The 27,419-nt window shown below is 43.4% G+C and overlaps 1 protein-coding gene across 1 annotated transcript in view; it reads left to right on the top strand.

Moving 5' to 3' along the window:
- Positions 1-27,419, top strand: part of RALGAPA2 (Ral GTPase activating protein catalytic subunit alpha 2) — a 261,082-nt gene that overhangs the window by 117,215 nt on the left and 116,448 nt on the right. Inside the window, 3 exon segments of the mRNA XM_055544102.1 lie at positions 10,332-10,525; positions 11,620-11,718; positions 11,950-12,105. Of these exon segments, the coding sequence (XP_055400077.1) occupies positions 10,332-10,525; positions 11,620-11,718; positions 11,950-12,105 (449 nt within the window).

Genomic DNA, 27,419 nt, shown 5'->3' with positions numbered 1-27,419 from the left:
CCAACTTACATGTGCCACAAATCCAGGAGAAGTTAAAGAATTTGAATACTTACCTATTACTGCTTTCTTTAACTTTGCTGTAGAATCTTTGATGCATGCAAGATAAGTTGTGATACATGTTATGGACCGGTGAGCCTGCCCCGAGCGTAAGAAGTAGAATAGCTCCCCCACCAGTGAGACCCCCCCAACAGGGGGGCCCCCTTCTCAAGTCCTTCCCTTCTCTTGTCATCTCATGTGAATACTGTGACCCTTTCCACAGTGGTTTTTTTTTAATTAAATAATTTATTTTTTGCAATTATTTAAGTTTTCTTGGGGTTTTTAATAACCATTCCCACTTCTTTATAAAGTGTTAACCACAGTATCTGTCTATTCAAACAACATATCATTTAATTTTGGTTTTAAGCTTTTTAAAAATGTCGTCATATTCTGTATTTTTTTTTTTTTTTTTGCAACATTTTCCCCTTGAGTATTCATAGTTCTAAGATTCATGAATAGGTTACAGAGCCGAACTTTCTGGGATGGCATCCAGGCTCTGCCAAGGAGTTGCTGGGTGGCTTTGAGCCGGGTGGCTTTGACAGAGAGCTGGCTTTGAGCTCTCTGTCCTTCAGTTTTCTCTTTACAGTAAAGTGGGGATACTAATAGTCCATGTTATAGAGTTGTTGGAGGAATCAGTGAGTGAGTCTCTATGTCAAGCGCATAGAGCAGATTTAGCTCTTCATATGCATGCACACACACACACATGAACGCCCACGCATACATGCTTATCGTGTGGCCCTGGGAAAGTGAACCTCTTTCACTTCAGGTTCAGTTCCCTGGCCTGTCACACAGAGGGCACCAAGAGAAGTTGGGTTTTTGTTTTGCTTGGTTTTGGTGAGAAATTTCTGGGAGAGGCCAGTGTTCTGAGGAGCTTAGCATGGGAGGTGCCCACCACGGCCACATCCTTCCTGGCCCACCACGTTCCCAGGTCCATAGACATCCTTGATGAGATCCACAACAACAAACCACAAAGCGTGTGTTGAGTAAAAGTGGTATTAAACCACTAAAAATCATTTTAAAATTAGAAGTAAAGGCTAAACTCTTAACTTAGCTTTTTTTTTTTTTTTTTTAACTAAGCAAACTGGTTTTCATAAATTACAGTATAAATTTTAACCAGTCTCTGTGTTTTGGGAAATTTCTAGTGTAGTAGCATAACACCTTCATAAAATTTACATAGAAAAATGGTGTTAGATAAAAATCTTTTATCTATGAGATAGAGAAGACCAAGAAGAATGATCTTAATGTGCATTTAATGTTTATCTGAATTAAGACTGGAAAAACAAACCAGTTAACTGTAACAACTGTGAACAACGCATTGCCTTATAATGCTGTATGTGCCATTCTCAACAGATAGTGGACATTTTTGGTCTAAATGTTCACCTCTGCCCATGAAAGAAGGCTTGTAAAGTCAATGAGAAAACAGTTGGCAAAACCAATGTGCTTACTTTTTTAACTTATTGGGTAGTAATTGGTGCTTCTCAAATATGTGATTCTTTCATTATAGAAATGATGAAAATCATTTCTATAATATATAATAATTTCTATAATACATATAATACAAAATCATTATATATAGAAAATAAATATAATAATTGTGAATAATAATATCATAAATTTACGAAGGTTTTGACAGTTTACAAAGAACTTTGAGACATCCTCTTTGATTTTTATGGTAAGCAGGTCCGGTTATACAAATTCTGTTTGAGGGGTGGAGAAGCTGAGACCCAGAGAAATCATGTCATCTTACTAGAAAGTAGGCCTTAGCATTGGAACTGGCTTCCAGAGTGTTTTGACTGCATTTGCAAAGTTATGCCCACTCCTTTCTTCTATGCTGCTGTTCAAATTACAACTGCCAACCCCATTCAAACTATTTGAGAATTATTGATACACTTATGGAATCAGTTGCTTCTTTGGGTCCAATATTCAGATTATCCAAGGGGAATCATCGTCATGGTACTGTTGAAGACTTTAGTACATTTTCAGTAAGCTGAATTTGCCTAAACAAGGACTAGCTTTAATTACTTTTATTGAAAGGAGAGAAAATTGGGTGATTACCTCTTTTGTCTGCCTTCTGGAAGGCTTAGCTCTGATCCCATCTCAGTGTGTGCCTGGTACGCTCGGTCTAATACACTTGTGTGAGGTAATTTCATATGATGCTCTCTCTGCTGTGATTAACTCCTCCAGATACTCAGCTCTTCTTTGAAATCCTAATATTGAGAATCAGTACACTCAGTTCAATAGTTCATCTTGTCATCTGTGAAAAGGACAAACCGTAATATGATAAGGTTTATGGATTATCACTGTTCTGAATTTAACTTTCTGTTCTTAGGAGAAAAACTTCTTCGTAAATGAACAAAGCAAACTCATGTTACCCTGATCTCTAGGACATGCAAAGCGAGCAATCCAACAATTTGAATGTATCTCCATTTCTCACTGAATAATCCTACCAGTTATTAAATGCTTGGCATAATTAAGTGCTTCTAAAATCTTAAATTCCTTTATCATTGGTCAGCTAGCAGTTTAGTTTTGTATTTGCTTTCTTATTTAAATCATTTCATGCTTTCTGGGAATGACAGTTAAATTTATAGTGGACTGCTTCAAAATGTGTCTGGGATTTGTATGGCAAGATATGGAGACATGGAGGTGACTGTCATGAGGAAGAAGTTTTTAGAAATAGGCACGGGGACTTCCCTGGTGGTCCAGGGTTTAAGAGTCTGCCTTGCAATGCAGGGGACACAGGTTCGATCCTTGACCTGGGATGACCCCACGTGTTGCAGGGCAGCTGAGTCTGTGTGCCACAGCTACTGAGCCTGTGCCCTGCAACAGCGAGATGCCGCTGCGATGAGAAGTCCTGTGCACCACAACTAGAGAGTAGCCCCCACTGTGGCTTAACTAGAAAATTTTCATTGTTCCCAATGAAGATCCAGCGCAGCCAAAAATAAATAAGAAATTTTTGAAAAAAGAAATATGGACGCAGCATGCCCCGTAGGAGGGCACATGGGGGGTCGGTCACCTAGGTTGGTGGGCAAGTAGGAAGAGAGGAAAACATGGGCAACGTCCTTTATCGCCATTGGCACAGGGAAGGGAGGGCAGGGCGGACTAAGCAGACTGGGGGTCAGCTGGTTCAGATCATTTCAGCCGAGTCTGAAGCACAGACACTGGCCCAGGCTGCCAGGTGCCAGACCCTGGAGTGATGAGGGCACCGGGGCATCCCCTTGTTGGTGAGAGCTAGACAGAGGAAGGTGGTCAGGATGCTTGGTTTGGGATTGTGAGGTTTACAGGTGAATGACATACTCCCTGGTGAGTTGTTTGTCATCTCTAGGAATTGGCAGCCCTGGAAGTGGCAGCCCCTCCTGGCCAGGGAGGCCCCAGATGCCAGAGTATCAAGAATACCAAAAATAAGAAAGTAGAATTGACTCACATGTAAGTTTTGTTCAGTTGAGCTTATGATTTTCAAGAAGTGGGTATTTATAACGCTATAGAAAAGCTATGACAAACCTAGACAGCGTATTAAAAAGCAGACATATTACTTTGCTGACAAAGGTCAGTATAATCAAAGCTATGGTTTTTCCAGTGGTCATGTACAAATGTGAGAGTTGGACCATAAAGAAGGCTGAGTGCCGAAGAATTGATGCTTTTGAACTGTGGTCTTGGAGAAGACTCTTGAGAGTCCCTTGGACAGCAAGGAAATTTAACCAGTCCATCCTAAAGGAGATCAGTCCTGAATATTCATTGGAAGGACTGATATTGAAGCTGAAGCTCCAATACTTTGGCCATCTGATGTGAAGAGCCAACTCATTGGAAAAGACCCTGATGCTGGGAAAGATTGAGGGCAGGAGGAGAAGGGGACGATAGAGGAAGAGATGGTTGGATGGCATCACCAACTCAATGGACATGAGTTTGAACAAACTTCAGGACCTGGTGAAGGACAAGGAGGCCTGGCATGCTGTAGTCCATGGGGTCGCAGAGTCAGACACGACTGAATGACTGAACAACAATAGCTAAGTATTGATATTGCTGCTGACTCATCTCTTATTTAGCAAATAAGCTTATAGTCTAGAAATACTGCTTTTGATGCTATAAGAAATAAAAAGATTACTAAGCCATAGGCACAACCAACTGAAGAACTTACTGAGAGGACAGAAAAAATAAGACATTTATCCTGATAAGGACAAATAATGGGATAAGTGTGATGAGACTTATTTAAAGAGAGTTTTAATCACAGAGATAGACATATGGACTAAAAGAATGCAATATAAAACATATACTGGATACATAAGGACATGGAGTCGTGGTACATGAAAGAGGTAGCCTTCCAGATCTGACGAGAGAAGGATGGGCTGCCCAGTCAAGCACGCAGAACATTTAGCCAGTGGGCAGAAAAGGGGGCAGGATCCCTACCTCACACCCTGCCTGCAGCCAAGTTCCAATGGATAAAAACTCAAATGTAAAAAGGAAAATTTAAAACTTTTGAAGGAAAATATTTTCTAAAAATCTAAGAGCTTGGGGGAGGGAAGACTTTCTTAAAATGAGATGGAACAAACGACTAACCATAAGAAAGTGTTGTCATTAATTCAACTCCAGCATAAATAAAACTTTCTTTTCGTTGTCAGAGAGACTTTTAAGAACTGAGAGTTAGCAGAACCTTGAAGGTTAAGGGCCAGCTTCGGTGCTTCTTCTTTTCCAGGTACCTATTAGATCGGTGATACTCTTTTTTTTTTTTAACATTTTTGCCTGCTCTGGGTCTTCATTGCTGCTCTCAGGCATTCTCTAGTTGCAGCGAGTGAGGGCTGCTCTTCGCTGGAGTGTGCAGGTTTCTCATTGCAGTGGCTTCTCTCGTTCTGGAGCACAGGGTCTAGAGTGCAGGCTCAGTAGTTATGACCCACAGGCTTAGTTGTCCTTGAGCACCTGGGATCCTCCCAGACCAGGAATTGACCCTGTGCCTCCTGCATTAGCAGGAGGATTCTCAAGCACTGGAAGTCTAGTGCTACATCTTAAGATTCAGTTAGAAGTTTTCAACGCTTCACTTTAGTGGAGGAAGGGTCAGTGGTGTTGCCCTGCTTCAGGGATGGGATTGCCGTTGGCGATTGGTTGTTCACGGCTGGTTTTTGGCTCCACGACAGTGCATGACAGGAGAGCATCAGTCAGTAAGTACTTCAGTTAGGGGAAGAATCAGCTTTCAGCTGCAGGCTCTTGTTTGATTTAGCTAAAAACAACACATTTTAACCTTTTTTTGATAGTAAAAAATATGTATGATTGAGTTTCAAAATCTCTGTTAGTATATTTATCCCAACCCTGCCTCTCAATGTTGTTACTGAAATCCTTTGACCACTTCTGCTTTGAATTATAGCTTCTGCTTTTAATTATCCCTGTTACCTGCCACCAAAACTGTTTTTGCATGAATGGTTTGTCAGCGTCTGTCACTGCACACATTTTTGGAATCTCCACCAGGCTTTGATCTGTTTTGAAAGTATCAAATGTTCTAAAGAAAAATCATGATGATAAGTACCAAGAGATTGGTTGCTCACCTTGGAGATCTTTAAGTGAATGTTACATGTCTGGGAAGCAGATGAGAAAGACCACAGTGATGGTCAACAGAGTGCCAACCTGCTCTTTCTCCACTTAAAAAAAATCTTTTATTTATTTATTTGGCTGTGCCAGGTCTTAGTTGTGGCATGTGGGATCTAGTTCCCTGACTAGGGATTGAACCTGGGCTCCCTGCATTGGGAGCATGGAGTCCTAGCCACTGGACCACCAGGAAAGTCCCCTGTTTCTCCACTTTTTAATCATCAAAGTCTAGGCCTAATTTTTCTGGTCCCAGAACTAAGGTGTTTCAATTGAGCTTTTGGCTTTGTGCCTTTTCAACTCAAATGGGAAAATCATTTTCAAAGCACTGGCCATGCTTCATCTATACTCCACCAAACCTACACAAAATTGCTGCCATGTGAAGTCGCCATTTGATTGGCTGCCTTATTTTACCAATCACCAAGACTTACTTCATGACTAAAATCCTTTGTACATTTGCAAAGTTCTAAACTTCAGATTACTCCTGTATGTGAGCATTGTGTATTATGCCTGTATGTGTTTGGGGAAAGATGATATAATTTTGTGTGCAAGACTTCCTACTTTAATAAAAAATATTTAATGTCTCTGAAGCATTTAGTAAGAATGAAATAAAAAGGTGCTCTTAGGCTAGCATACTAGCTTGCTCATGAAAAAGAAAATGAACTGTTTGGTATTTTTAAGGTGAACGTGAAATTTTCAGAAATCTCTCAAATCCCAATTTTTAATTAAGCGCCGCTTCACTGAGGAATCATCTACATGTGAAACGTCAGCATCTGTTCTGTCGCTTATGCCACAAGTGGAATCATTTTGGGCAAAAACATTTCAACTCACTAAAAATTTTTTTTCACGGTAATGTTGAGCATGCAGTCATTTCAAATACCTCGAAAAGACTCCCTGTGTTTTGATAATGTGATGGAGGACGTTACCTAGAATTTTATCACTGAGGAATAAATTTTTGGTGGGGAAGGGGGATCTTTCCACAACAGAGAATGTGATCGTTGGCAGGTTGCAGGGAGATGCAGGTGGTAAGGTACTTGACTTCTGTTTACTTGGAGCTATCACTCAAGGGAAATCCCGGCATGACTGGAAAGCTGAAGACTGATCTCCACCTCAGATGGCTGCCTTGTGGGGGTGATGCTTGGGGATGGAGCAAAAGTCTAAGTCGTCAAATCTCCTGACTCTTTTTTAACCCCTTATGGGGTTAAAGACTCATCGCATTCTTCATGAGAAAACTACATGCCATATGATGCTGTTTGTTCACTTGGAAGCTTAGGTTTATTTGTAAGGCTCGTTGAAGCTTCACCAGATCAACAGATGCTTGATACCGCACTCATTTGACAGACTAAACATCAGGAGGATGAGCCTGAGGTTTTGTAAAAGTCAATCTGAGAGTCCAGAAGGTCCACAATTTGGCTTTTGCTGTCTATACAGTGTGTGGGATTCCAGCATGGACTATATGTGTCTCTTCACTTCAATTCAGTTCAGTTGCTCAGTTGTGTCCGACTCTTTGCGACCCCATGAACCGCAGCACACCAGGCCTCCCTGTCCATCACCAACTCCCGGAGTCCACCCAAACCCATGTCCATCGAGTCGGTGATGCCATCCAACCATCTCATCCTTTGTCATCCCCTTCTCCTCCTGGCCTCAATCTTTCCCAGCATCAGGGTCTTTTCAAATGAGTCAGCTCTTCGCATCAGGTGGCCAAAGTTTTGGAGTTTCAGCTTCAACATCAGTCCTTCCAATGAACACCCAGGACTGATCTCCTTTAGGATGGACTGGTTGGATCTCCTTGCAGTCCAAGGGACTCTTCAAGAGTCTTCTCCAACACCACAGTTCAAAAGCATCAATTCTTCAGCGCTCAGCTTTCTTTATAGTCCAACTCTCACATCCATACATGACCACTGGAAAAACCATAGCCTTGACTAGACAGACCTTTGTTGGCAAAGTAATGTCTCTTTTTTGAATATGCTATCTAGGTTGGTCATAACTTTCCTTCCAAGGAGTAAGCGTCTTTTGATTTCATGGCTGCAGTCACCATCTGCAATGATTTTGGAGCCCCCCAAAATAAAGTCAGCCACTGTTTCCACTGTTTCCCCATCTATTTGCCATGAAGTGATGGGACTGGATGCCATGATCTTAGTTTTCCGAATGTTGAGCTGTAAGCCAACTTTTTCACTGTCCTCTTTCACTTTCATCAAGAGGCCCTTTACTTCTTCACTTTCTGCCATAAGGGTGGTGTCATCTGCATATCTGAGGTTATTGATATTTCTCCTGGCAATCTTGATTCCAGCTTGTGCTTCCTCCAGCCCACCATTTCTCATGATGTACTCTGCATATAAGTTAAATAAGCAGGGTGACAATATACAGCCTTGACGTACTCCTTTTCCTAGTTGGAATCAGTCTGTTCCATGTCTACTTCTAACTGTTGCTTCCTGACTTGCATACAGGTTTTTCAAGAGGCAGGTCAGGTGGTCTGGTATTCCCATCTCTTTCAGAATTTTCCACAGTTTATTGTGATCCACACAGTCAAAGGCTTTGGCATAGTCAAGAAAGCAGAAATAGATGTTTTTCTGGAACTCTCTTGCTTTTTTGATGATCCAGTGGAAGTTGGCAATTTCATCTCTGGTTCCTCTGCCTTTTCTAAAACCAGCTTGAAGATCTGGAAGTTCACAGTTCATGTATTGCTGAAGCCTGGCTTGGAGTATTTTAAGCATTACTTTACTAGTGTGTAAGATGAATGCAATTGTGCGGTAGTTTGAGCATTCTTTGGCATTGCCTTTCTTAGGGATTGGAATGAAAACTGACCTTTTCCAGTCCTGTGGCCACTGCTGAGTTTTCCAAATTTGCTGACATATTGAGTACAGCACTTTCACAGCGTTATCTTTCAGGATTTGAAATAGCTGGAATAACTGGAATTCCATCACCTCCACTAGCTTTGTTCATAGTGATGCTTCCTAAGGCCCACTTGACTTCACATTCCAGGATATCTGAGTATATTTATGATAGTGATGTGGGAAATACTGGTGTGTTTTGCTCTAAGAAGAAACAGTGCTCCTGGTTTTGGGAAGGCCTTTCCATGACACCCATACCATCCTTATGAAATCTTCTGCTTCAAGGTCTTGTGCTCTTTGCATAATAAACATAATAAGCTGTTAACGGTTCTCTCAGGCACAGTTCAGGAAGCATCTAGAGCCAGCCATGGATTTGCCTGGGCCTTCCTCCCCTTGAATTCCTCGAATCCGTAGACTGTGCTTCCGTTTCTGTGGTTAGACCTGAAAAACCCCAACAGCACATGCACCTGGAATGATGCTCTATGGTGGTGGATGTTTGTTAGTATCTTTTTTTAAATCAGCTTCTATACATGTACTACAAAGCAATAGAAAAAGCAAAGAGCACTCTTTAAAAACATTAATAAAATAGGCAAATAGGCAAGATTGATCGAGGAAGAAATGCTGGGAGTGAAAAAGGGAACAAAAGCAGTAAAAACAACATAAAAATTAAAAACAATTTAATCGGTTAATTCTAATAGATTTATAAAAGTAGAGGACAATTCCTAGCTTTACTGAAGCTTCAAATAAAAGAGAACCTGTCTTTTTCAACCTGTTCCAGATATGTTGAAGCTCTCCAGAGTCAATAATTTTTCACACAAATGTTTCAGTTATCAGAATTATTTTTGAATCTACGATTATAAAGGGAACTGTAGGAAAATAAGCAAAGCTTTTCCAACACAGAATTCTATACCCAGCCAAGCTATGAATTTACCAGTCAGGGAACCAAGACTTTCAGACATATGAGGACACACTCCTTTCTCAGGCATTTAGGAACATGCAGTCCACTTAAAGGAGAAGAAATATCACATACCATTTTGTGATTCTTGTCTTACAGATGAGAAGGGTAAATATATGTTCACACAAAAGCCTGTACACATTTGTAGCTTTAGGTCTAATTAAACCAAAACCAGAAACTATCCAGTGTCCTTCATCAAGTGAATGGATAAACTGTGACACGTATGGATACACAACCCTATGCATGAATCTCTCAAATAAATGCCTCATGCTAAGTGAAAGAAACCAGATGGAAAGGTTACTTACTAAAGGACTCCATTTATCTGACATTCTGGAAAAGGCAATGCTGTAAGGATAAGAAATGGCAGTGGTTGTCTGGAACAGAGGTTCGGGGAGGGAACCAACTGCATAGGGGCCCTGGTGGAATGAAGAGGAAGTTTCATGTCAGTTATGGAGGTGGTGTATGTGACAGCTACATGATCATGCACATTTCTTACAGCTCCTTGAATCCAAGAAGGATAAAACTTGTTATAAGCAAATTATACATCCCACACACCTGAGTTAACAGTGACAGACACCACACTCCCGCCTCGAGGCAGTCCTGGCCACTATTTCTCATGACCCTGCTCCCGCCGCATCCTACGCAAGTTCTCCTTCCTCTCCAGTGCTTATGAAGACCTTCTCAGGGTCTCCAGGAACTGTCTCGTCATCTCTGGGTTGTCACCCTTTTAGTTGGAAGAATCAGAGTCATCTGACATTTCCTCATCAATCTCACTTTCCTGTCCTTCCAAGTTGTCAGCCATTTCACACCTCATCTCAATTCTTTTATTCCGAATTGTTTTACTCTGAATTTGCATACATGTTCAAGCATAGGTCATTTGCATTAAAGATAAAAGACTGTAACAATGAAAGAAAAATTGTGTTAACACATGTTTTACCTCACAGACAGCAGCGAATGCCTTGCTGACGACTGCAGTATAATTGCTGGGGGGACGCTCACTGGTTGGCACCCAGACTCAGCCGCTGTGTTGTGGCGAAGAATCTTGGGGATCCTTGGAGATGTGAATAATATCCAGTCACCCAAAATCCATGCCAGGGTGTTTGGCTATCTCTATGAACTCTGGTACAAGCTAGCAAAGGTACGTCCTGCTACTGTTAACTTTCATTCTGGTATGGTAACATTGATTTGTCACTTAACCTAAAAACTGTGTTGCATGTAACTTTTGAACACATTCTGGACCAAGTGTTTAGATACTGAGACAAAGTACGTTTGGTGATCAAAAAATAAAAAATACTTATAGTTTGGTCATTTTATATATGTCTAAAAGTTATTTAATGCATAAATAAACTATTACTATAGGATATCAAAGAATGGGATATTATACAATAGTTGTAGTTACTCTCTTTATAAAAGCAGTACTGGTCTTATTGTACAGAATTTGAATGTAGAGAAATGCTAAGAAATTTAACCTCACCGTCCACATGGAAAGCCATTATTAGTATATAATCTTATTTCTGAGGATAATTTTTGTAACAGTACAATCTCTTGTCCTTTGTTTGTAAAAGAATACATACAATTTTCATTCTAGGGTTGGTTTTTGTTTACAATATACGTTTTCCCCATGTTAGTACTTTTTTAAAAAATGTGATTTGTGTTTATAGAGTATAACTCATGAAACCATTCCTTATCACTTGAAGTTCACGATGACCTCTGCAAACATTAAGATTGAAGGAATAACAGTGCCCTATGCTAAGTCACTTCAGTCGTGTCCGACTCTGTGTGACCCCAGAGACGGCAGCCCACCAGGCTTCCCTGTCCCTGGGATTCTCCAGGCAAGAACACTGGAGTGGGTTGCCATTTCCTTCTCCAATGCATGAAAGTGAAAAGAGAAAGCGAAGTCGCTTAGTTGTGTCCGACTCTTAGCGACCCCATGGACTGCAGCCTACCAGGCTCCTCCGTCCATGGGATTTTCCAGGCAAGAGTACTGGAGTGGGATGCCATTGCCTTCTCCGAACAATGCCCTAGTTTTGCATTAGATCTAAAGCCAGCACACAATTCAAAAAGACAGTAGATCTCATGATAAAAGAAATACTTGTAAATGCTGTAGCTTTTCACTCAACTTACAGAAATTTAATTGACAGCAGCTGTTTGACCATGGAGCATGATATTGACGTGTCATTGGGATAAACCGTGTATTATCTTGCCTAAAATTCTCCTCGTTTTGAATCATAGATACGGGATAACCTGGCAATAAGCCTGGATAACCAGTCTTCTCCATCTCCTCCTGCCTTGATCCCACCGCTCAGAATGTTTGCATCATGGCTATTTAAGGCAAGTGAATATGTGTTTATTCCTTTATTGTAATTTCCCCTTCCTTTCTGAAATTGAGTTTAAAAAATGTAATTGCCCAAGACTGCATGTTTTGAAGACAGGCTGGGTCTTACTCAAGCCAGCGCTTCCCACATCTCCATAAACAACTTTGTGGACAACGGAGCAGTAAATGAAAGGACAAAATGCATCTGCATCTGGGGTTGATTAAATCTCTGAACGTCTCCTTGGCAGGCGACGACGCTGCCTGACGATTATAAGGAAGGCAAACTGCAAGCCTATAAGCTGATCTGCTCCATGATGACCCGGCGCCAGGACGTCCTGCCCAACTCAGATTTCCTGGTGCATTTTTACCTCGTCATGCACCTGGGACTGACCAGCGAGGACCAGGTATCTGTGAGGCCTCCATTGTACGTGTTGTGTTTTTGCAGGTGAAATTGGGGTTTGTCAAAGTACCCCTGAAGGTTGAAATTCTCTGTAGTTTCGAGTCTTTCACATGCAGCAGCACCAGTGACCTTTCAGGAATGAGTCCGACGTGTCTCATCCAGGCTGCTGCTTCTCCCCACTGACTCTATATTTCACCAGCCGAATTTGAACTCTGTGGCCTGTCCACTTCTGTGTGATCTAATCTCTGCCTGTTGTCAGCCTTAGAAATACTCATCTCACTCATCTTTTTGCTGGGGTTCTACATTAGATATTGTTATGAAGAAGATGACTTTGGCCATTTAAAAATGTTTGAAATGTTAGGATGTTCTCGAGAATGACCTCACCTTAAATTATGGTTTCTGACATCTCTTGAAGGGGAAGTAATTCCTCTTAAAGAAATGTGATTGGTGGTTAAGTTGAAACAGAAGGGCCAAAGGAGCCACCAGTCACCAGGCTGTAGCCTCTGGCCTTCCTCCTTTTAGAAGCCCCCTGCTTGTGGGCTGATGACAGGGAAGGGGGTGGGACCACTGACTCTCCACCTACTATCTGAATATCAAGCAAGCAGGTGACGTGATTGATGTGTGAAGCTTGAGATTGTCCTGGACTTTACTTAGAGGATGGGTTTAGAAATGTGATAGTGCTAAGACAGAGTAGGACATTGGGCCTGGCGATTAATGAGGAAGTGATTAAACAAATAATAGCTTTGTTTTTTTTTTAATGGCAAGAACTAAGATGGTAGCATTGGAGGTGGCAAAAAGGAAAGGGAAGAGTTTAAGAAATGTGAAGGCATTTAATTTTAGCACCAGGTCCTCTTGACTGATAGCTTGACTGGGCTTCCCTGATGGCTCAGTTGATAAAGAATCTGCCTGCAATGCAGGAGACCCCAGTTCAAGTCCTGGGTCAGGAAGATCTGCTGGAGAAGGGATAGGCTACCCACTCCAGTATTCTGGCCTAGAGAATTCCATGGACGGTATAGTCCATGGGGTTGCAAACAGTCAGACATGACTGAGCGACTTGTACTTCACTTCCTCTTAACTGATTATAGGTTTGGGAATGTTTCAGGATTTACCCTTTAAATTGATAATACTTACCAGTGAACTAGAGTCATTTGTGAACTACCGAGTAGCCATCCTTTCTGTCTTTATGTGATGTTTTGAATATATGATGCAGACACACAAACCTTTTGATACATGTAAGAGGTCCTTCTCCAAATTTGCCAGCCTTGCCTTGGGCCCTGTTTAAAGCCCTTGTGAAACATTCCCTGCTAAACTCTTCGAGCTTTAGTCACTAAGCTTCTCCCCCAAAGTAGTAAATAGCTATACTGTCCTACTGTGTTGTCTCTGTCATATTCACTACATTTCCAGCAACATGCACTGGACATCTATAGAGCAGGTTGGACTTAGGTGCATGTAGAAATAGGGATGTGTAAGTAGACTTGTTTGTACTCCTTGCTCAGATATGTTGCAGCCATCATTGCGGATGAAAGCATGTTTTATAGAATGATGCAACTCAGGGCATGTGGAAGATTAAGGGTAAAAATAGGAAAGAAAATTAACTCACAGATATTAATGAGATCCCTCAGTGACAGAACCAAGAGAGGAAGGTGCAGTTAACAACCCTGTACCTTAAAGCCGTATTTTGCTAAGCTTTGCAGGAAAAACATCTACTTGGAAATGATAATCAGCTGTACAATCTCTGTAGAATTCTTTGTAGAATTTAACACAAATAACTTTGAAGTCAGCTGTAAACACTTAGTATTTCTAGAATGAGTTTTCCAGAAAGTCATGTAAATAGGTGTGTTTAGAATCCTTTCTATTTTAAAGCGTGTTGGAGTAAAAATGAAACAGTAAAATGAGATGAGATCTGTATATTATAACAGTTGAGAACCCCTAACATTATTTCAAAAATGGGATTTTGCGGGGTAGAAAAAAGAGTTTTCAAAGTTTATATGTAAAATTTTAACACTTTAATATATGCCTTATTTTTGGTCAAGTTTGATCTTTTGTAGTTCATTTTAAAATACATAAATCTTAAATGATGGCCCACTGCTAGTAGTAATCCCACCATCCAGACTTCTAAGAGAGAACAGGGATATCGTAAATCTCTATTTTATAATCAGCCTTTTGTTTCCACCGTTAGAAGCTCATGTTTTTATGTTTCATAGAATTGACTATTTTGCTGTAACCGTAACAATTATTGGTATATGTTTGAGAAGTGATGACTGTCTGCCAAACAGAATTACTCTAAATAAACTTTATTCCTTTGCCAGAAGTACGTTATGCAGAAGGCTTTCTAATGAAGGAAACTTTTCTCATTTAAGTAAGAAATGTCTCCGGTAATTAGTTTAACTTTTGGTCCACATGTCTAAATAGGTCATGGTGGTTGCTCCAGAACTTCTATGGCTTCTGGAAACACATGTTATATTAATTATAAAAAGCAAATAAAGCATGTACTATAAAGAATACAGTTAAATTCAATGTCTTAATTGACTAACTGTGCACCTGTGACTTGGACTTTCTGTCTTGTAAGAGTTTTCAAAGTGCTGTGCTTTTATGTAGCCTGGCACCAGACAGCTTCTTTCTTGCAGAGAGAACCTTGTAAAAAAATATTCCTTAGTTTTTAATGAAATGAGTACTAGCTAATCTTTTTTAGATTTTTAACAGGTTAGTTTTGTCTTCCAAATAAAATCCAAGGTGAATTTCTTCCTCTCACCTCTGGGTGGCACCCTTGTCTGCACGATGGTGGTTCACCAGCCAAACAGAGCCTTGGAAGTTTCCTGGGAGACCCAGTTCCCTGGGGAGCTTGATGCTATGGCCTGGCCCAAGTTACAGATGCTTTCCCATATCGGAGAGTAGCAAAACCATGTCAGTAGTGACAGAAAGTGTGGAATTAGAAATAAGGTCTAAAATGTTAAAAAATCTTTTTTTTTTTCCAAACTTAAGAGCACTTACAGAAATGGAAGATTTCTTTTGTTAAAAAAAATTGTAAAATACCTCTCTGATGATGTGCTGTGTTACAGCCATATAAAATAGCAGTTTCATCTAATGTAATAGCAAATTAGTTACATAAACAAATACAGTCATTTCTGTATTCTAAAAAAGTAATCGGAATACATATACCAAACAGCCAGAATTCAAAATGTAGCACATTCCAAACCAACTGCTTTTAATACTGTTTGGACCGGTTATTCAACAGTTTCGTAGATAAAACCATGGCCTTATCGAGTGACATGTCCCACAGTAAGATGTGTGTAGTGGGAGTTTATGGTTTATTGGTGTGATGGAGAAAATGCTTTGAAATAGCTTTATTTTTCCTTGACTATGAATTTTTTAAGAAAAAATGTATCCTGTTGCTGATTTAGAAAATAATTAAGATGGTAAAGACTTTAAAAAACAACTATACATTATGAGTAAGATTCAGGAAGGCTCTGGGACTGCCTGGACTGGTTGTGCAGGGGGTCTTCTCGCTGGCTTCCCTCTGGCCTGCTGCTCTGGGCTGAGGTAGGTGGAGGGTCGCCATCTCCGCACCACTGCAGTGCCAGACCCAGGACTGGGAACTCGTGATGTTGTCCATCGATTCTTCTCTGCAGTTCAGTTAGACAAATATCATGACCCACTGTATAAATAGCTAAGGCTCAAAAGATATTGAGGGCATTTGCCCAACGCCACACATAAGAAGGGCTGTGAGAGCTCTCGGGAAGCCTGGCTTATTCATCAGGGTCTGTCTCTCCCATGGATTCAACGCCGCACATGCTGGGCAAACAAACGGGCCTCGACCGCGGCCCTCCTCCTGTCTTGTTTCACCTGGGCTTTGCCCTCAGTCCTGCCTGCCACTCAGAGTCCTCCTCCCTGGGACCCCTCCTCCCATCCCCGCCTGCAGTACCCTCCCTTGCTCCCACCCGGTCCCTCACCAGCTTCTCTTCCAAAGCTGTTCCTGGTTCTGCTTCGTCTGTCCTAATACTTAAGCAGCTTTTTCACCTCAGTCTCCCTCTCTGAATATGTGGACATGAAAGGAGCTAGGGTTTGGATTTATTAAAAACAGTTCCTATTAATTTCATCATTATTTAAAACAGATGGACAGATCAATATGTGTGAAATGAAAAAGGACAGTTGAGGAAAGGAATGTTATTTTTATGTTTCTAAGAACATATATCAAAGACTGGAAAGTTTTCTTTGCTTAAAATTTAAGTAAACTATTTTTTAACAATGACTTACAGATTGAAGGTCTTAATGCAATTTGTCTGTTAAATACATCAAAGTTAAATTGGCCTTTAAATGTGGAGCTTACATCAGTGCAATTATGGTTGCAAATTTGCATATAGAAATTTCGGGAAATGAGGGTCTTTGTCATTTTCATCTATGATGTTGCATTATTGTGCGTGTGTGCTCAGTCGCTCAGTCGTGTCCGACTCTTTGCAGCCCCATGGACTATAGCCCACGAGGCTCCTTTGTCTGTGGTGTTCTCCAGGCAAGAATACTAGAATGGGCCTCCATGCCCTCCTCCAGGGGATATTCCTGAGCCAGGGATCAAACCTGCATTTGCAGGCGGATTCTTTACCACTGAGCCGCCAGGGAAGTCGTGTTATATTTGGTAACAAACCAAAAAACACAAGGCCACTCCCAGGTGGGGAAATAGGTTTAGGAAAGTCTGCTGCAGCTCCGGGCCCTCGCTATGTGAAGTCAGGATACAGTGTAAGGGATGATAGTTAGGAGCCTGGGCTCCCAGCCTTCTGTGCTCCAGGCTTGGCATCCCTCTGAGTAGACAAGTGATCCGACCTCCTTGCACCTTGGCCCCCTGACCTGCATATGATTGTAGCGCTGCCCTGAGGGGGCCCCTGGGAGACTTTGAGGGAGTAGACCGAGGAAGGCACTCAGTTCGAGGCCGCCACTGCACTTGGTGAGCACAGACCCTCGCGGTGACACCAAGGATACCGAGGAAGGCAGGGCAGCCCCTCGGCCAGATGAGCCCATTTTATTTTTCTGATGTGTTAGGGTATTGGGTTGTTTTTTTCCCTCACCCATATATTCTCTTACTTTGGAACATAACCATTTGACTAAAACCTGTCACTAGGCATCCTGGAATTTCAGAACGTAGTGTGGATGTGAGAGTTGGACTATAAAGAAAGCTGAGTGCCAAAGAATTGATGCTCTTGAACTGTGGTGTTGGAGAAGACTCTTGCAAGTCACTTGGACTGCAAGGAGATCCAACCAGTCAATCCTAAAGGAAATAAGTCCTGAATATTCATTGGAAGGACTGATGTTGAAGCTGAAACTCCAATACTTTGGCCACCTGATGCGAAGAACTGACTCATTAGAAAAGACCCTGGTGCTGGGAAAGATTGAAGGCAGGAGGAGAAGGGGACAACAGAGAATGAGATGGTTGGATGGCATCACCAACTCAATGGACATGCGTTTGAGTAAGCTCTAGGAGTTGTTGATGGACAGGGAGGCCTGGCATGCTGCAGTCCATGGAGTCACAAAGATTCGGACATGACTGAGCGAGTGAACTGAGAAACAACCACTTCCCTGCTGTGGGTCAGATACGAGAAATGACGTGTCCACTGACCTTTGTGACCTGGATGTTTCTCATGTGTCCTGGCTATTGGCTCCCTTTCCAGGCACTTCTCACCCCAGGCAGCATGTGCCCGCTGTGGGATCGCTGCCAGAGGGCTGGACACCCTGGCGGCCAGGTGACATCCAGCCATGTTCCAGCCCAGCAGGGGCCCCGTGTGGCTGTAGATGGCAGGTGGGGCAGCCTGCATCGCTCTGGCCCCTCCATCGCTGGCAGCCAGACCCTGCTGGGGCCACACCCCAGTGGCTGGGTGCCTGGCTGGGCAGGGTTGCCCCCTGGGTCCTCTAGCCAGTCTATGAGCCCTCTAATGCCCTGATAGAAACCCCTGTTGTCTCAGACTCAGCATAGGAAATCTTTCGTTTGTAAGAACCTGGTTCCCTCAGTGAGGTCCTGGGAGGCACCAGTGGTGTGGGATCCACGTGGCTCGGTGTTTCAGGTGCTAAAAGCACTGGAAGCATTTCCTTCTCCCCCACCTCGCCCCCTGCTAATTTGTTTTGTAGCCAAGAGTATTTAACTTGTTTTAGGAATGTTTTTGCTTTCACTCTGCTGTACATTTTAGTGCATCTTTTCCTTACCAGTGCTAAATAAAACATAGTTTTAAACATCATGCACAAAGGAATATTCTATCATGGAAGTCACAACAGTTCCTGATTTTCTTAACGGATGTTACAGCCTCCTCTCATGAGATACATGATGGAATAATATAATAATAAACAGTCATTTGTAAGGAGATCCCAAGGGGCCCCTCGGTGAGCATGAGGCTCAGCAGTGAGCCCTGAAAGCAAGGTGCGGGGGTGACATTTGTAAATTGGCCATACCTGCTTCTTCTAATAACCCCAGACAGCCTGTATCATGCAGCGATACGTAATGATTGCATCACCTTTTCTCAGACAAAGAACCGTTCTTTGCTGGAAATTTAGACATAACTAGAACTGTGTATGTGAGCTATACATAAATTTATAAATATATTTACAGCAAAACATCAGTGAATGTTCAGTTTTAGAAAAAGTGAAGAATTAACATGTCAGATTGGAGACCTAACTTATCTCCTATCCAAGGAAATAGTTCTAATACATCTCTAAAGTTCTTATTCTGTACAGGGAGTGATTGTTACCCAAGTTTGAATTCATGGGATTTTAACTTGGTGCCAGCAGGATAAAGTGCATATTTATAAAGTTAAAGGTCCAGCTAATGTTGGGAAGGTTAAATAATAACCTTGATGTGTGTCAGTAGAGGAACTTTAGAAGGCTATCTTAAAAGTTTTTGATATTTGCAAAACTAATACAATTATGTAAAGTTTAAAAATAAAATTAAAAAAAAATTTTTTTTAAATTGTAGGTTTGTTACAATGAGTGAAATAAGACGAATTGGAGGCCTTCTTCCTAAGGTTTTTAAGAATGGGCAAATGTATATTCCAAGACTCCAGGATTTCAGATGGCTTTAGATTATATTCAGCATTTGACTTTAATGGATGCCAAGCCTCGTACTGGGAACTCCCAGACCTGGGCTCTAGATTGAGCTCTGTCCCCCACCGACCATGGGGACCTTGCCAACCACAGGCAGTCAAGTGGATGAGGGGGCCCCAGGACTTCAGAGGCCCTTCCTTGAGCATTACTGGGTCCTCTGATTTATAATTGGGCAGTTTATTATTAGGGCCACGTCGTCCTTTCCTCAAAACAGTAAAAGCTTCAATGACCTTTTCCTGTTGAGCACTTTTCCCCACCATAGTAAAGACCAGCGTGGTTCTGAGGGTGTATCTGGTGGTACGAGACCCACAGACAATGAGTGTCTGTAACATCCATCCTCTTATGCAAAGGGCTGCCTGAGCTATGCCCACACTGCAGAGATGGAACCGTGCTGAACACCCCTAGACGTCGGCTGGTTTGGAAGCAGCTCACGGGGAATGGGCATCCGGCAGGACTTCCAAGGATGGTGGGAGGACAAGCAGGATGGGATTTCTCAGGGCATGTTGAAGGAGCAACAGCCAGGGTGGTTTTGATCTAGTGCCCGATGTGTTCGTGGACATGACATGTGGACGTGGCTCCAGGCAGCACTGGAGACAGCCTTGTTCAGAGCCGAGTTCATCCCACGGATAATGGGGAGCTGAGCACAAGCGTGTTAGGAAGCTTAGGGCTCAGTGGTTGTGTGGGGTGGACCATGGCCAGGAGGGCTGATGACAAGAGGCACAGAAACAGGCGAGGGGATGAGGACCTGGTCAGGATTTATGTGTGTATACATGTATGTGTGTGTATTTATATTGTTTGTTGTTGCTGTTTTAATCACTAAATCATGTCCATCTCTTTTGCAACCCCATGGACCATAGCCTACCAGACTCCTCTGTCCATGGGATTATCCCTATAAGAATAGTGGAGTGCGTTACCATTTCCTCTCCAGGGGATCTTCCCTTCACAGGGATTGAACCTGTGTCTCCTGCATTGGCAGGCAGATTCTTTACCACTGAGCCACCAGGGGAAGCCCTGTGTATTTATATACTTGTGTGCATGTATGTTCTGTGTTTTATGTGTGGAATATCGCAGCCCAGTGGGGTGTAGGGCTGAATGCTAAGTGCCCCGAGAAGGCAGGATCTCCTGGCACTGTGTTCATTTTTTTCCTCAAAGCAAGCATTGGTTCAGGAAAGCAAGGTGATGAATTGAGAAAAAGTGGGAGCAGGGCAGGATGGGACCCCCTCCTCACCATGGACACTGCAGCACCAGGGCAGACTCAGCAGGTGTGTCAGAGGGTACACCCAGGGATGTCCCCAAAGAATTCTCACCTGTTGGGAAGTAGAAATGTACGGGAAAGGCTTCCAGGCACATTTTCTCTCCACGTGAGAGAAGGTGTTCTCTAATCCTGTCGGAATTCAAGCAAATTGTAGATTTATTTACAGTTATTAAGCTAGAACTTCTAAAAGTCTCAGTTATTTTATGTTGCCTTAGCCCATTTTGTTACTGTTTGTTTTTGGAAAGTAATTATATGCTTAAAAGCAAACTTCTACTTTCCTAAAAATATAATTCCCGTTAGTTTGAATTTACATTAGTCAAATTGAGTGGTATTTTACTGGAAAAAGGGTTTGCTGTAGCAATAAACAAAACTTTCAAGTTGTAGGTTTGACGGAAGAGTAAATATTTACAAGGATAGTTGGTGTGTGTCCGTCGTCTCCTGACGTGTATCCTTAAGTTAATAATAATTCCTACTGTGTGCTTGTTGTCCAGACCCCAAATGATGAAATGTCTGTATCACAGAGTCAGTCTTGTATTAGGTGGCATCCACTGGTTCCTGAGTGTTTCCCATAGGGTTTCGTGAGAATGGACAAGCCATAGATTAGTCAAGTTTCATCAAAGAACATTCTGTTATAACTTGGTTCAGCTTCTCAATGGCCATGGAGACTTAAGATAGATAACTGCACCAAAACAACAGACTGCGGGGCTTTTTCCTTCTCTTTTCAGCTGTAAAAACCAGTAATTATTTTCATTAAGCTGCAGTCCAAGCCCCCTGACACCTAAGGAAAGTAGAGCTATGTGAAAGGTAGCAGATGGTGGAGGCTTCAGTGATGAGGGTAACAAGTGGGCTGCCAACTTGTTCCACGGCTTCAAAAGGTGTAAGGTTATCGCCTAGGGGGTAGTCCTGAGAGGAACGGTCCACCTGAGAAGCCAACACTACGCTTTTGTCGGACTTCCCTTCCTGAGCTGAAAATGTCAAGACTTTCAAGTACATGCTACCAGTGAAGGATACTAATTACATCTGTTTAGCCATCAGGGTCTAATAAGCGTCTGCATGACATACATTAAATAAAAATGCAATATAGCAACTCAATATATGTGGAAAATTGAAAGCTTGTATTCCTACTGAATACGCTCACCATGCAGTGTATGAGCTGGCCTACAGTTTGCAGCAGAGAAAATGTTCTTTTACCCCGAGGCCTCTCTCTGGAAGGTCCATGGTCTCTCGAAGCCCAGGTCTCCAGAATCTTCTTTAGCAGGCTCTCAGGGGGAGTGGACACTCCCATCAATGTGTCAATTGATAGATTATCAAAGGAATCACAGGAGAGCTCCCTGAACCCACGTACATCCTGGGGAGGAGCAGGTGACTGTGGCCTCTGAGCTGGACCTTCTGGTTGAGCTTTTGGCTTCGTCAGTTTCAGAGCAGGCATTGACCTTCTTCGGTGGCAAGTTCACCCCCTTTAGATGGGAGAACAGGGATTCCTGGGCCGTGGGGGAGCTCCAGGGATGTTGGGCGTGTCTGGAGACGTTCTGGTTGTCGCAGTGGGGAGTGGGGCATGCTGGCATCTAGTGAGTAGAGGCCAGGCATGTCACACCCTACAGTTCCTAGGACTCCAGCAAAGACTACAACCCGGAGAGTCAGCAAAGAGAAGCTGTGCAGGGACGCCAGGGCAGGGGAAGGGCCAGGCCCTGTGAATTAACCCATGCATTTTGGCAGCCATCAGAGGATGAAAGGAAGCTCCCAGCTTAACCAAGAACAGGAAAACACGTGAAGGTTTAACCAGGGAGATTGAAGCAGGGGAGGCAGGTGTTTTAGGTGAACTGCATGGAAATTGCCAACATGGGACTGGTTTTCCAAAAAAAGAGGAGGGAGGTACAGTTCCTATGGTTCAGCTTGTAAAGTAAGGGCTTCCCTGGTGGCTCAGTGGTAAAGAATCTGCCTGCCAACAGTTTAATCCTTGGTCCAGGAAGATCCCACCTGCCTTGGAGCAACTATGCCTGTGTGCCACAGCTCCTGAACCTGTGCTCCAGAGCCTGGGAGCCCCAAGTACTGAAGCCTGTGCACCTAGAGCCCACGCTCTGCAATAAGAGAAGCCATCACAATGAGAAGCCCTTGTACCACAACCAGAGAGTAGCCCACACAGCCACAAAGACCCAGCACAGCCAATAAATGGAAAAAAAAAAAAATCAATTGAAGAAGTAGCACGTGAAGTGAACTGATTGATTCAGAATCAACATGAAAAATATCCGAGATGTATCTTGTCTGGAGCCCAATCTGTCTGTGAGGATGCGGCTGTAGGTGTGAGTGCAGCGGGAGGGGCTCAGGGGGGCTCTGTTCCCCCATGCAGGCCACCAGGGGAGCTGACAGGGAGAAGGTGAGCAGAGCACAGCCTGTGTGGTGACAGGTCAGCCCATGGGCACAGATGGTGGCTTTCATCAGAGGTCCAGAGCCCTGTCTGGTGAGAGATCAGGCTGGGGGACTTCCCAGCCTGGTGTCCGGTTCACACCAGTGTCTGGTTCACACCAGTGTCCAGTTCACACCGGCACGTGACCAATTTGGGATGTGCAGCCTCTCACACTCTGGGGTATCTGTCCTAGGCCACCTGGCCTGGCCCCCACACAGGCAGACTAAGGAAAGGGGCATCCACTGTGGGGCTTGAGCCCTGACCTTGCATGTGGATGATCACATGGGCTTGTCTGGCTTCAGGTTCTTGTCCCAAGAAGTAGGGTCCTAGCGGCTGTCTTGGGGGCCTTGGAAAGGTGAGCACAGTGAAACCCCAGTGCCAGATAGCAGAAGGGATTCCCTGTGACCAGAATATCGCCTGTTGACCTATGAGATCCTCTTTAACCATTTAGAACTCGATGAAGATTCTTGGGAAAATTCATGTTTCCTTTAGGCAGAGAAGAAATGAGATGGCTTCTCCCGTTTCAAGTCCTAAACAGTTACTTGGGGGAGGAGGCTGCTTCAACTACATTTGGAAGGGAGGGATTTTTTTTGTAATATAAGAGATTTTTAAATCATGATTATGAGTTATGGTCCATCAAGATTGGCCTTGGATACAGGGAAACAACGTCAAGAAGAGCATTGAAAATGGAAGTTTTGTTTCTGGGAGGAAGTGCTCTCCTTGTGGGGATTAATCTCTTTTTGTGCATTGATTTCTTTTTAACGTGTAACAATAAGTGGCAGGGTGGTAATTGCAGATTGTTCAGCTATTAATGCTATTTACTGGAACACAGTTCAGAGAGAACATTGTTTTCTAAAGAAAGAATAAACAACAGTTTTCTTTTGTTCTTCCTTGGAAAAATATCCTTTGATAGGTATTTGTGGGCTTGAGAGATGTTAGCAAAAGAGAACCTTTTAGTAATAAGATGTTAAAATAAAATAAAATACCTTTTTTTTTTAAACTCTTGGGTGAGCATGTGCAGGATGGTGCTTCTGTGAAGACCCATCACCTGTTGCTTCCTTCCCTGGGTCCCCCTGGAGGGCTGGCTGGTCCCCAGTGGGTCCCTACGCTCTGGACCTCACTCTCAACTGTATGGAGCTGCCCCCTGCCCCTTAGAGGTCACAGCTTAGAGGAGGTTCCCTCCTGTGATCGCACCTTCATGGGCATCAGGGCTGCATGTCTAGTGTATACATTCCGGAAGCACATTTTTAAGTCACGGCAGCCACTTGTTGACTTCACTTGAAAGTATAGCTTTAAAAATATATTTGCATTCTTAAGCAGAGTGATCAAGGTGAAAGAATACTTTGCCCTTGAAAGCTAAATGTTGCCCTCAGCGTGGTGTCATACATTCGAGGCTGTCTGCTCACAGATGTCCAGGGGGTCCCCGTTGACCCCAAGGTCACAGTTTCTCTTCTGATGTTCGGATTTGTGTCCACACCTTGATCTCTTTCTGGCCTTGATTGACCTCTTACTCCCTGTGTATAAAATGGAAAGGTCAAATGATGACCTTTCAGATCTTCCTTCTCTAAGGTTTTCTGGTCCCAAGGAACACTAAATACACTGTCACGCAGACTTAGTGAATCTTCCCCGCAATGGATTTCGGTACTTCTTTCTGAGAGAACAGGCGTGTGTGTTGGAGCCTAATCTGGGTCTTTGCGTGAGGGTGAGGAACTGTTCTGCTTGGCATCAGTAGTGATGACAATTATACCTGCCCTGCACATTGGCCATGGCCTTGGGCGGCACCTGAGTGTGTTCAGCTTATGGTTTTCTCTAAGAATTTCTTTTCAGTATCATGTTCAGTTCAGTCACTCAGTTGTGTCCGACTCTTTGTGACCCCATGGACTGCAGCACTCCAGGCCTCCCTGTCCATCAACAACTCCCGAGTTGACTCAAACTCATGTCCATTGAGTCAGTGATGCCATCCAACCATCTCATCCTCTGTCGTTCCTTTCTCCTCCCGCCTTCAATCTTTCCCAGCATCAGGGTCTTTTCCAGTGAGTCAGTTCTTTTCATCAGGTGACCAAAGTATTGGAGTTTCAGCTTCAGCATCAGTCCTTACAATGAATATTCAGACTAATTTCCTTTAGGATGGACTGGGTGGACTGGTTCACTGTCATGAGGAGCGTCTGTTTCTAGCTGAGGTATTGCTGAGACGGGACAAACAGTGAACCTACAGGCAGTGTGGCTGGCTGTCTAGTGCCTACATGTGTGCGCGGCTCACTCCCTGGGGCTTCCCTGGCATCTTCAGGCAGTAAAGGAGATCCGCCTTCCAATGCAGGAGATACAGGTTCCATCCCTGAGTTGGGATGATCCTCTGGAGAAGGAAATGGCAACCCACTCCAGGATTCCTGCCTACGAAATCCCATAGACAGAGGAGCCCAGTGGGCTACAGGCCGTGGGGTCACAAAAGAGTCAGACATGACTGAGCAGCTAAACAATGTGGTTCACTCACGGGGATGACTCCTACCTCAATGATTCTATAGGTTCTCACGTGATTAGGTGCCATGAGTATGTTTCATGGGGTCACAAAGAGTCAGACACAACTGAGTGACTGAACTGAACTGAACTGAACTGAACTGAGTGTGTTTCTGATCAGCCTGTTCTCAGTGAGGCTGTGACTCCCCGCTTCTGCTGCAGAACACAGTCAAAGCTATTGAGGATGGGGTGGAGGAGAGCATAGAGAGACTTGACTCAGTTTGGCCTCTTCTGCAACAAGCAAGTGGTAGCCGCAGAGAAAGCAGAATTTAGCATCCTCCAACCCACTCCCCCACCCCCTAGGCCCTGGTAGATTCTAGGGATGCACAGATGCCTTTGTGCACAGATCTGACTACCAGGGCAGTCCTCTTCCAGAACGAGGTGTCTGTGACCAGTGAGCTGAGTGCTCAATCTGTACATGCAAGACTGGCGCAGCCTCCAAGTGAAAGTGAAAGTCGCCTTAGTCATGTCCAACTCTTTGCAACTGCATAGACTCTAGCCCACCAGGCTCCTCTGTCCATGGAACCCTCCAGGCGAGGATGCTGGAGTGGGTTGTCATGCCTTCCTGACCCAGGGATCGAACCCCGGTCTCCCGCATTGCGAGCAGATTCTTTACCATCTGAGCCACTAGGGAAGCCCGACACAGCCTCCGTGCTCCCCTCCCCCCATTTACCAGCAGCAGCTCCTTGAAGCCCTCACTTGCTAAAGTCTCGTCACGAGGGGTTAATCACCGCTCCGAAGCACCTGCATCACCCTCATTAGGCCAGCCTGTTGTGCAAACTGTCATGTGGATTTGAGGCTTATCAGGGTCACGGCTAAGACGGTCCTTACAGAGGCAGACCAAGGCATCTCCAGGGCCAGGGTGCGGGGGTGGGGGCAGCTGGCAAGTCCCTTCTCTCTGTGACTCTCGACAGCGTCCTTCATCTTCTGAAGTCGTAAATGTGCCAGGACTTCCTGGTGGGTTTGCAGCCTCCCTTCTCAGCCTCGCAAGTTAGAGGTGACAGGGCACGATTCCATGAATATATTAAAAACCGCTGAGTTGTACTCTCTAAAGCGTGAATTTTTATTCTGGGTAAATTACATTTAAAGCTTTTATAGACAACAAACAGAAAAAGAGGCAGGTAAGAGGCTGGTGACGTTGTCAACTCCAGTATCAGAATTCATATAGTGTTTCTTAAAATCAGTTAACCAATCAGTCTCTCCCTTTTCCTGGAGCAATCATCCCATCTTCATCAGTTTAAAGGCGAGCTGAGTGTTTCTTCTCAGATGAGGGATTCATTGTTAAGCAATCATTAAAAAAAAAAAAAACAAAACTGAGTCTCTCCTGTAGGGCTTGTGGTTTGCAGTGGCTTTCTCTGCCATCTGCCTTCTAATTCTGTCCCTGGTCCTATGCATATGGTTCAAGCAGCAATGCCTGTGACCCTTAGAAGTTTGTTTTGTGTTTGTAACTCTCTCCTTTGCTGTGTCTAACCAAAGCACTTTTCAGGGTGAGAAGTAGGAGGTGATTTTATTTCTCCAGTGGCAGAACCCAATTACTCTGTCCTGTCATATTTCTCCTGGCCTTGGTAACATAGTTACACCCGGAGAAGTCACATTTGTTCAGCACGCATAAAAATCTCTGCCTTTCCTCCAAACAGATTACACCACACTTGGCCTTTTGAGCAGAGAATGAATTGCTTGTACTGCATATTCCTTGGCCCAGATCGTGAAAGTAATTTTTAAGCTTTGTCCTCTGTGTTTATTTCCAGTGACTTTCTGTAAGGGCAGTGCTTATGACATGATCTGTTACAACTTTCTTTTTCTTAATATATATTTTTATTCATTTATTTGACTGCACTGGCCCTTAGTTGAGGCATGTAGAATCTAGTTCCCCTACGGGGGACCGAACCCCTGCATTGGGAACTCAAAGTCTTAGCCACTGGGCCACCAGAAGTCCCTGTTATGTTTTCTTTCCTTCTTTTTTTTTTTAGATTAATGAGTTTATTTTAATTGGAGGATAATTACTTTACAGTATTGTGATGGTTTTTGCCATACATCAACATAAATCGACTTACAGGCCGTAGTCATA

Source organism: Bubalus kerabau, chromosome 13 (assembly GCF_029407905.1).
Source record: "Bubalus kerabau isolate K-KA32 ecotype Philippines breed swamp buffalo chromosome 13, PCC_UOA_SB_1v2, whole genome shotgun sequence".
Taxonomy (NCBI): Eukaryota; Metazoa; Chordata; class Mammalia; order Artiodactyla; family Bovidae; genus Bubalus; species Bubalus kerabau.
The sequence above is the reverse complement of the archived record's forward strand: the minus strand, read 5'-3'. Positions and strand labels throughout refer to the sequence as shown.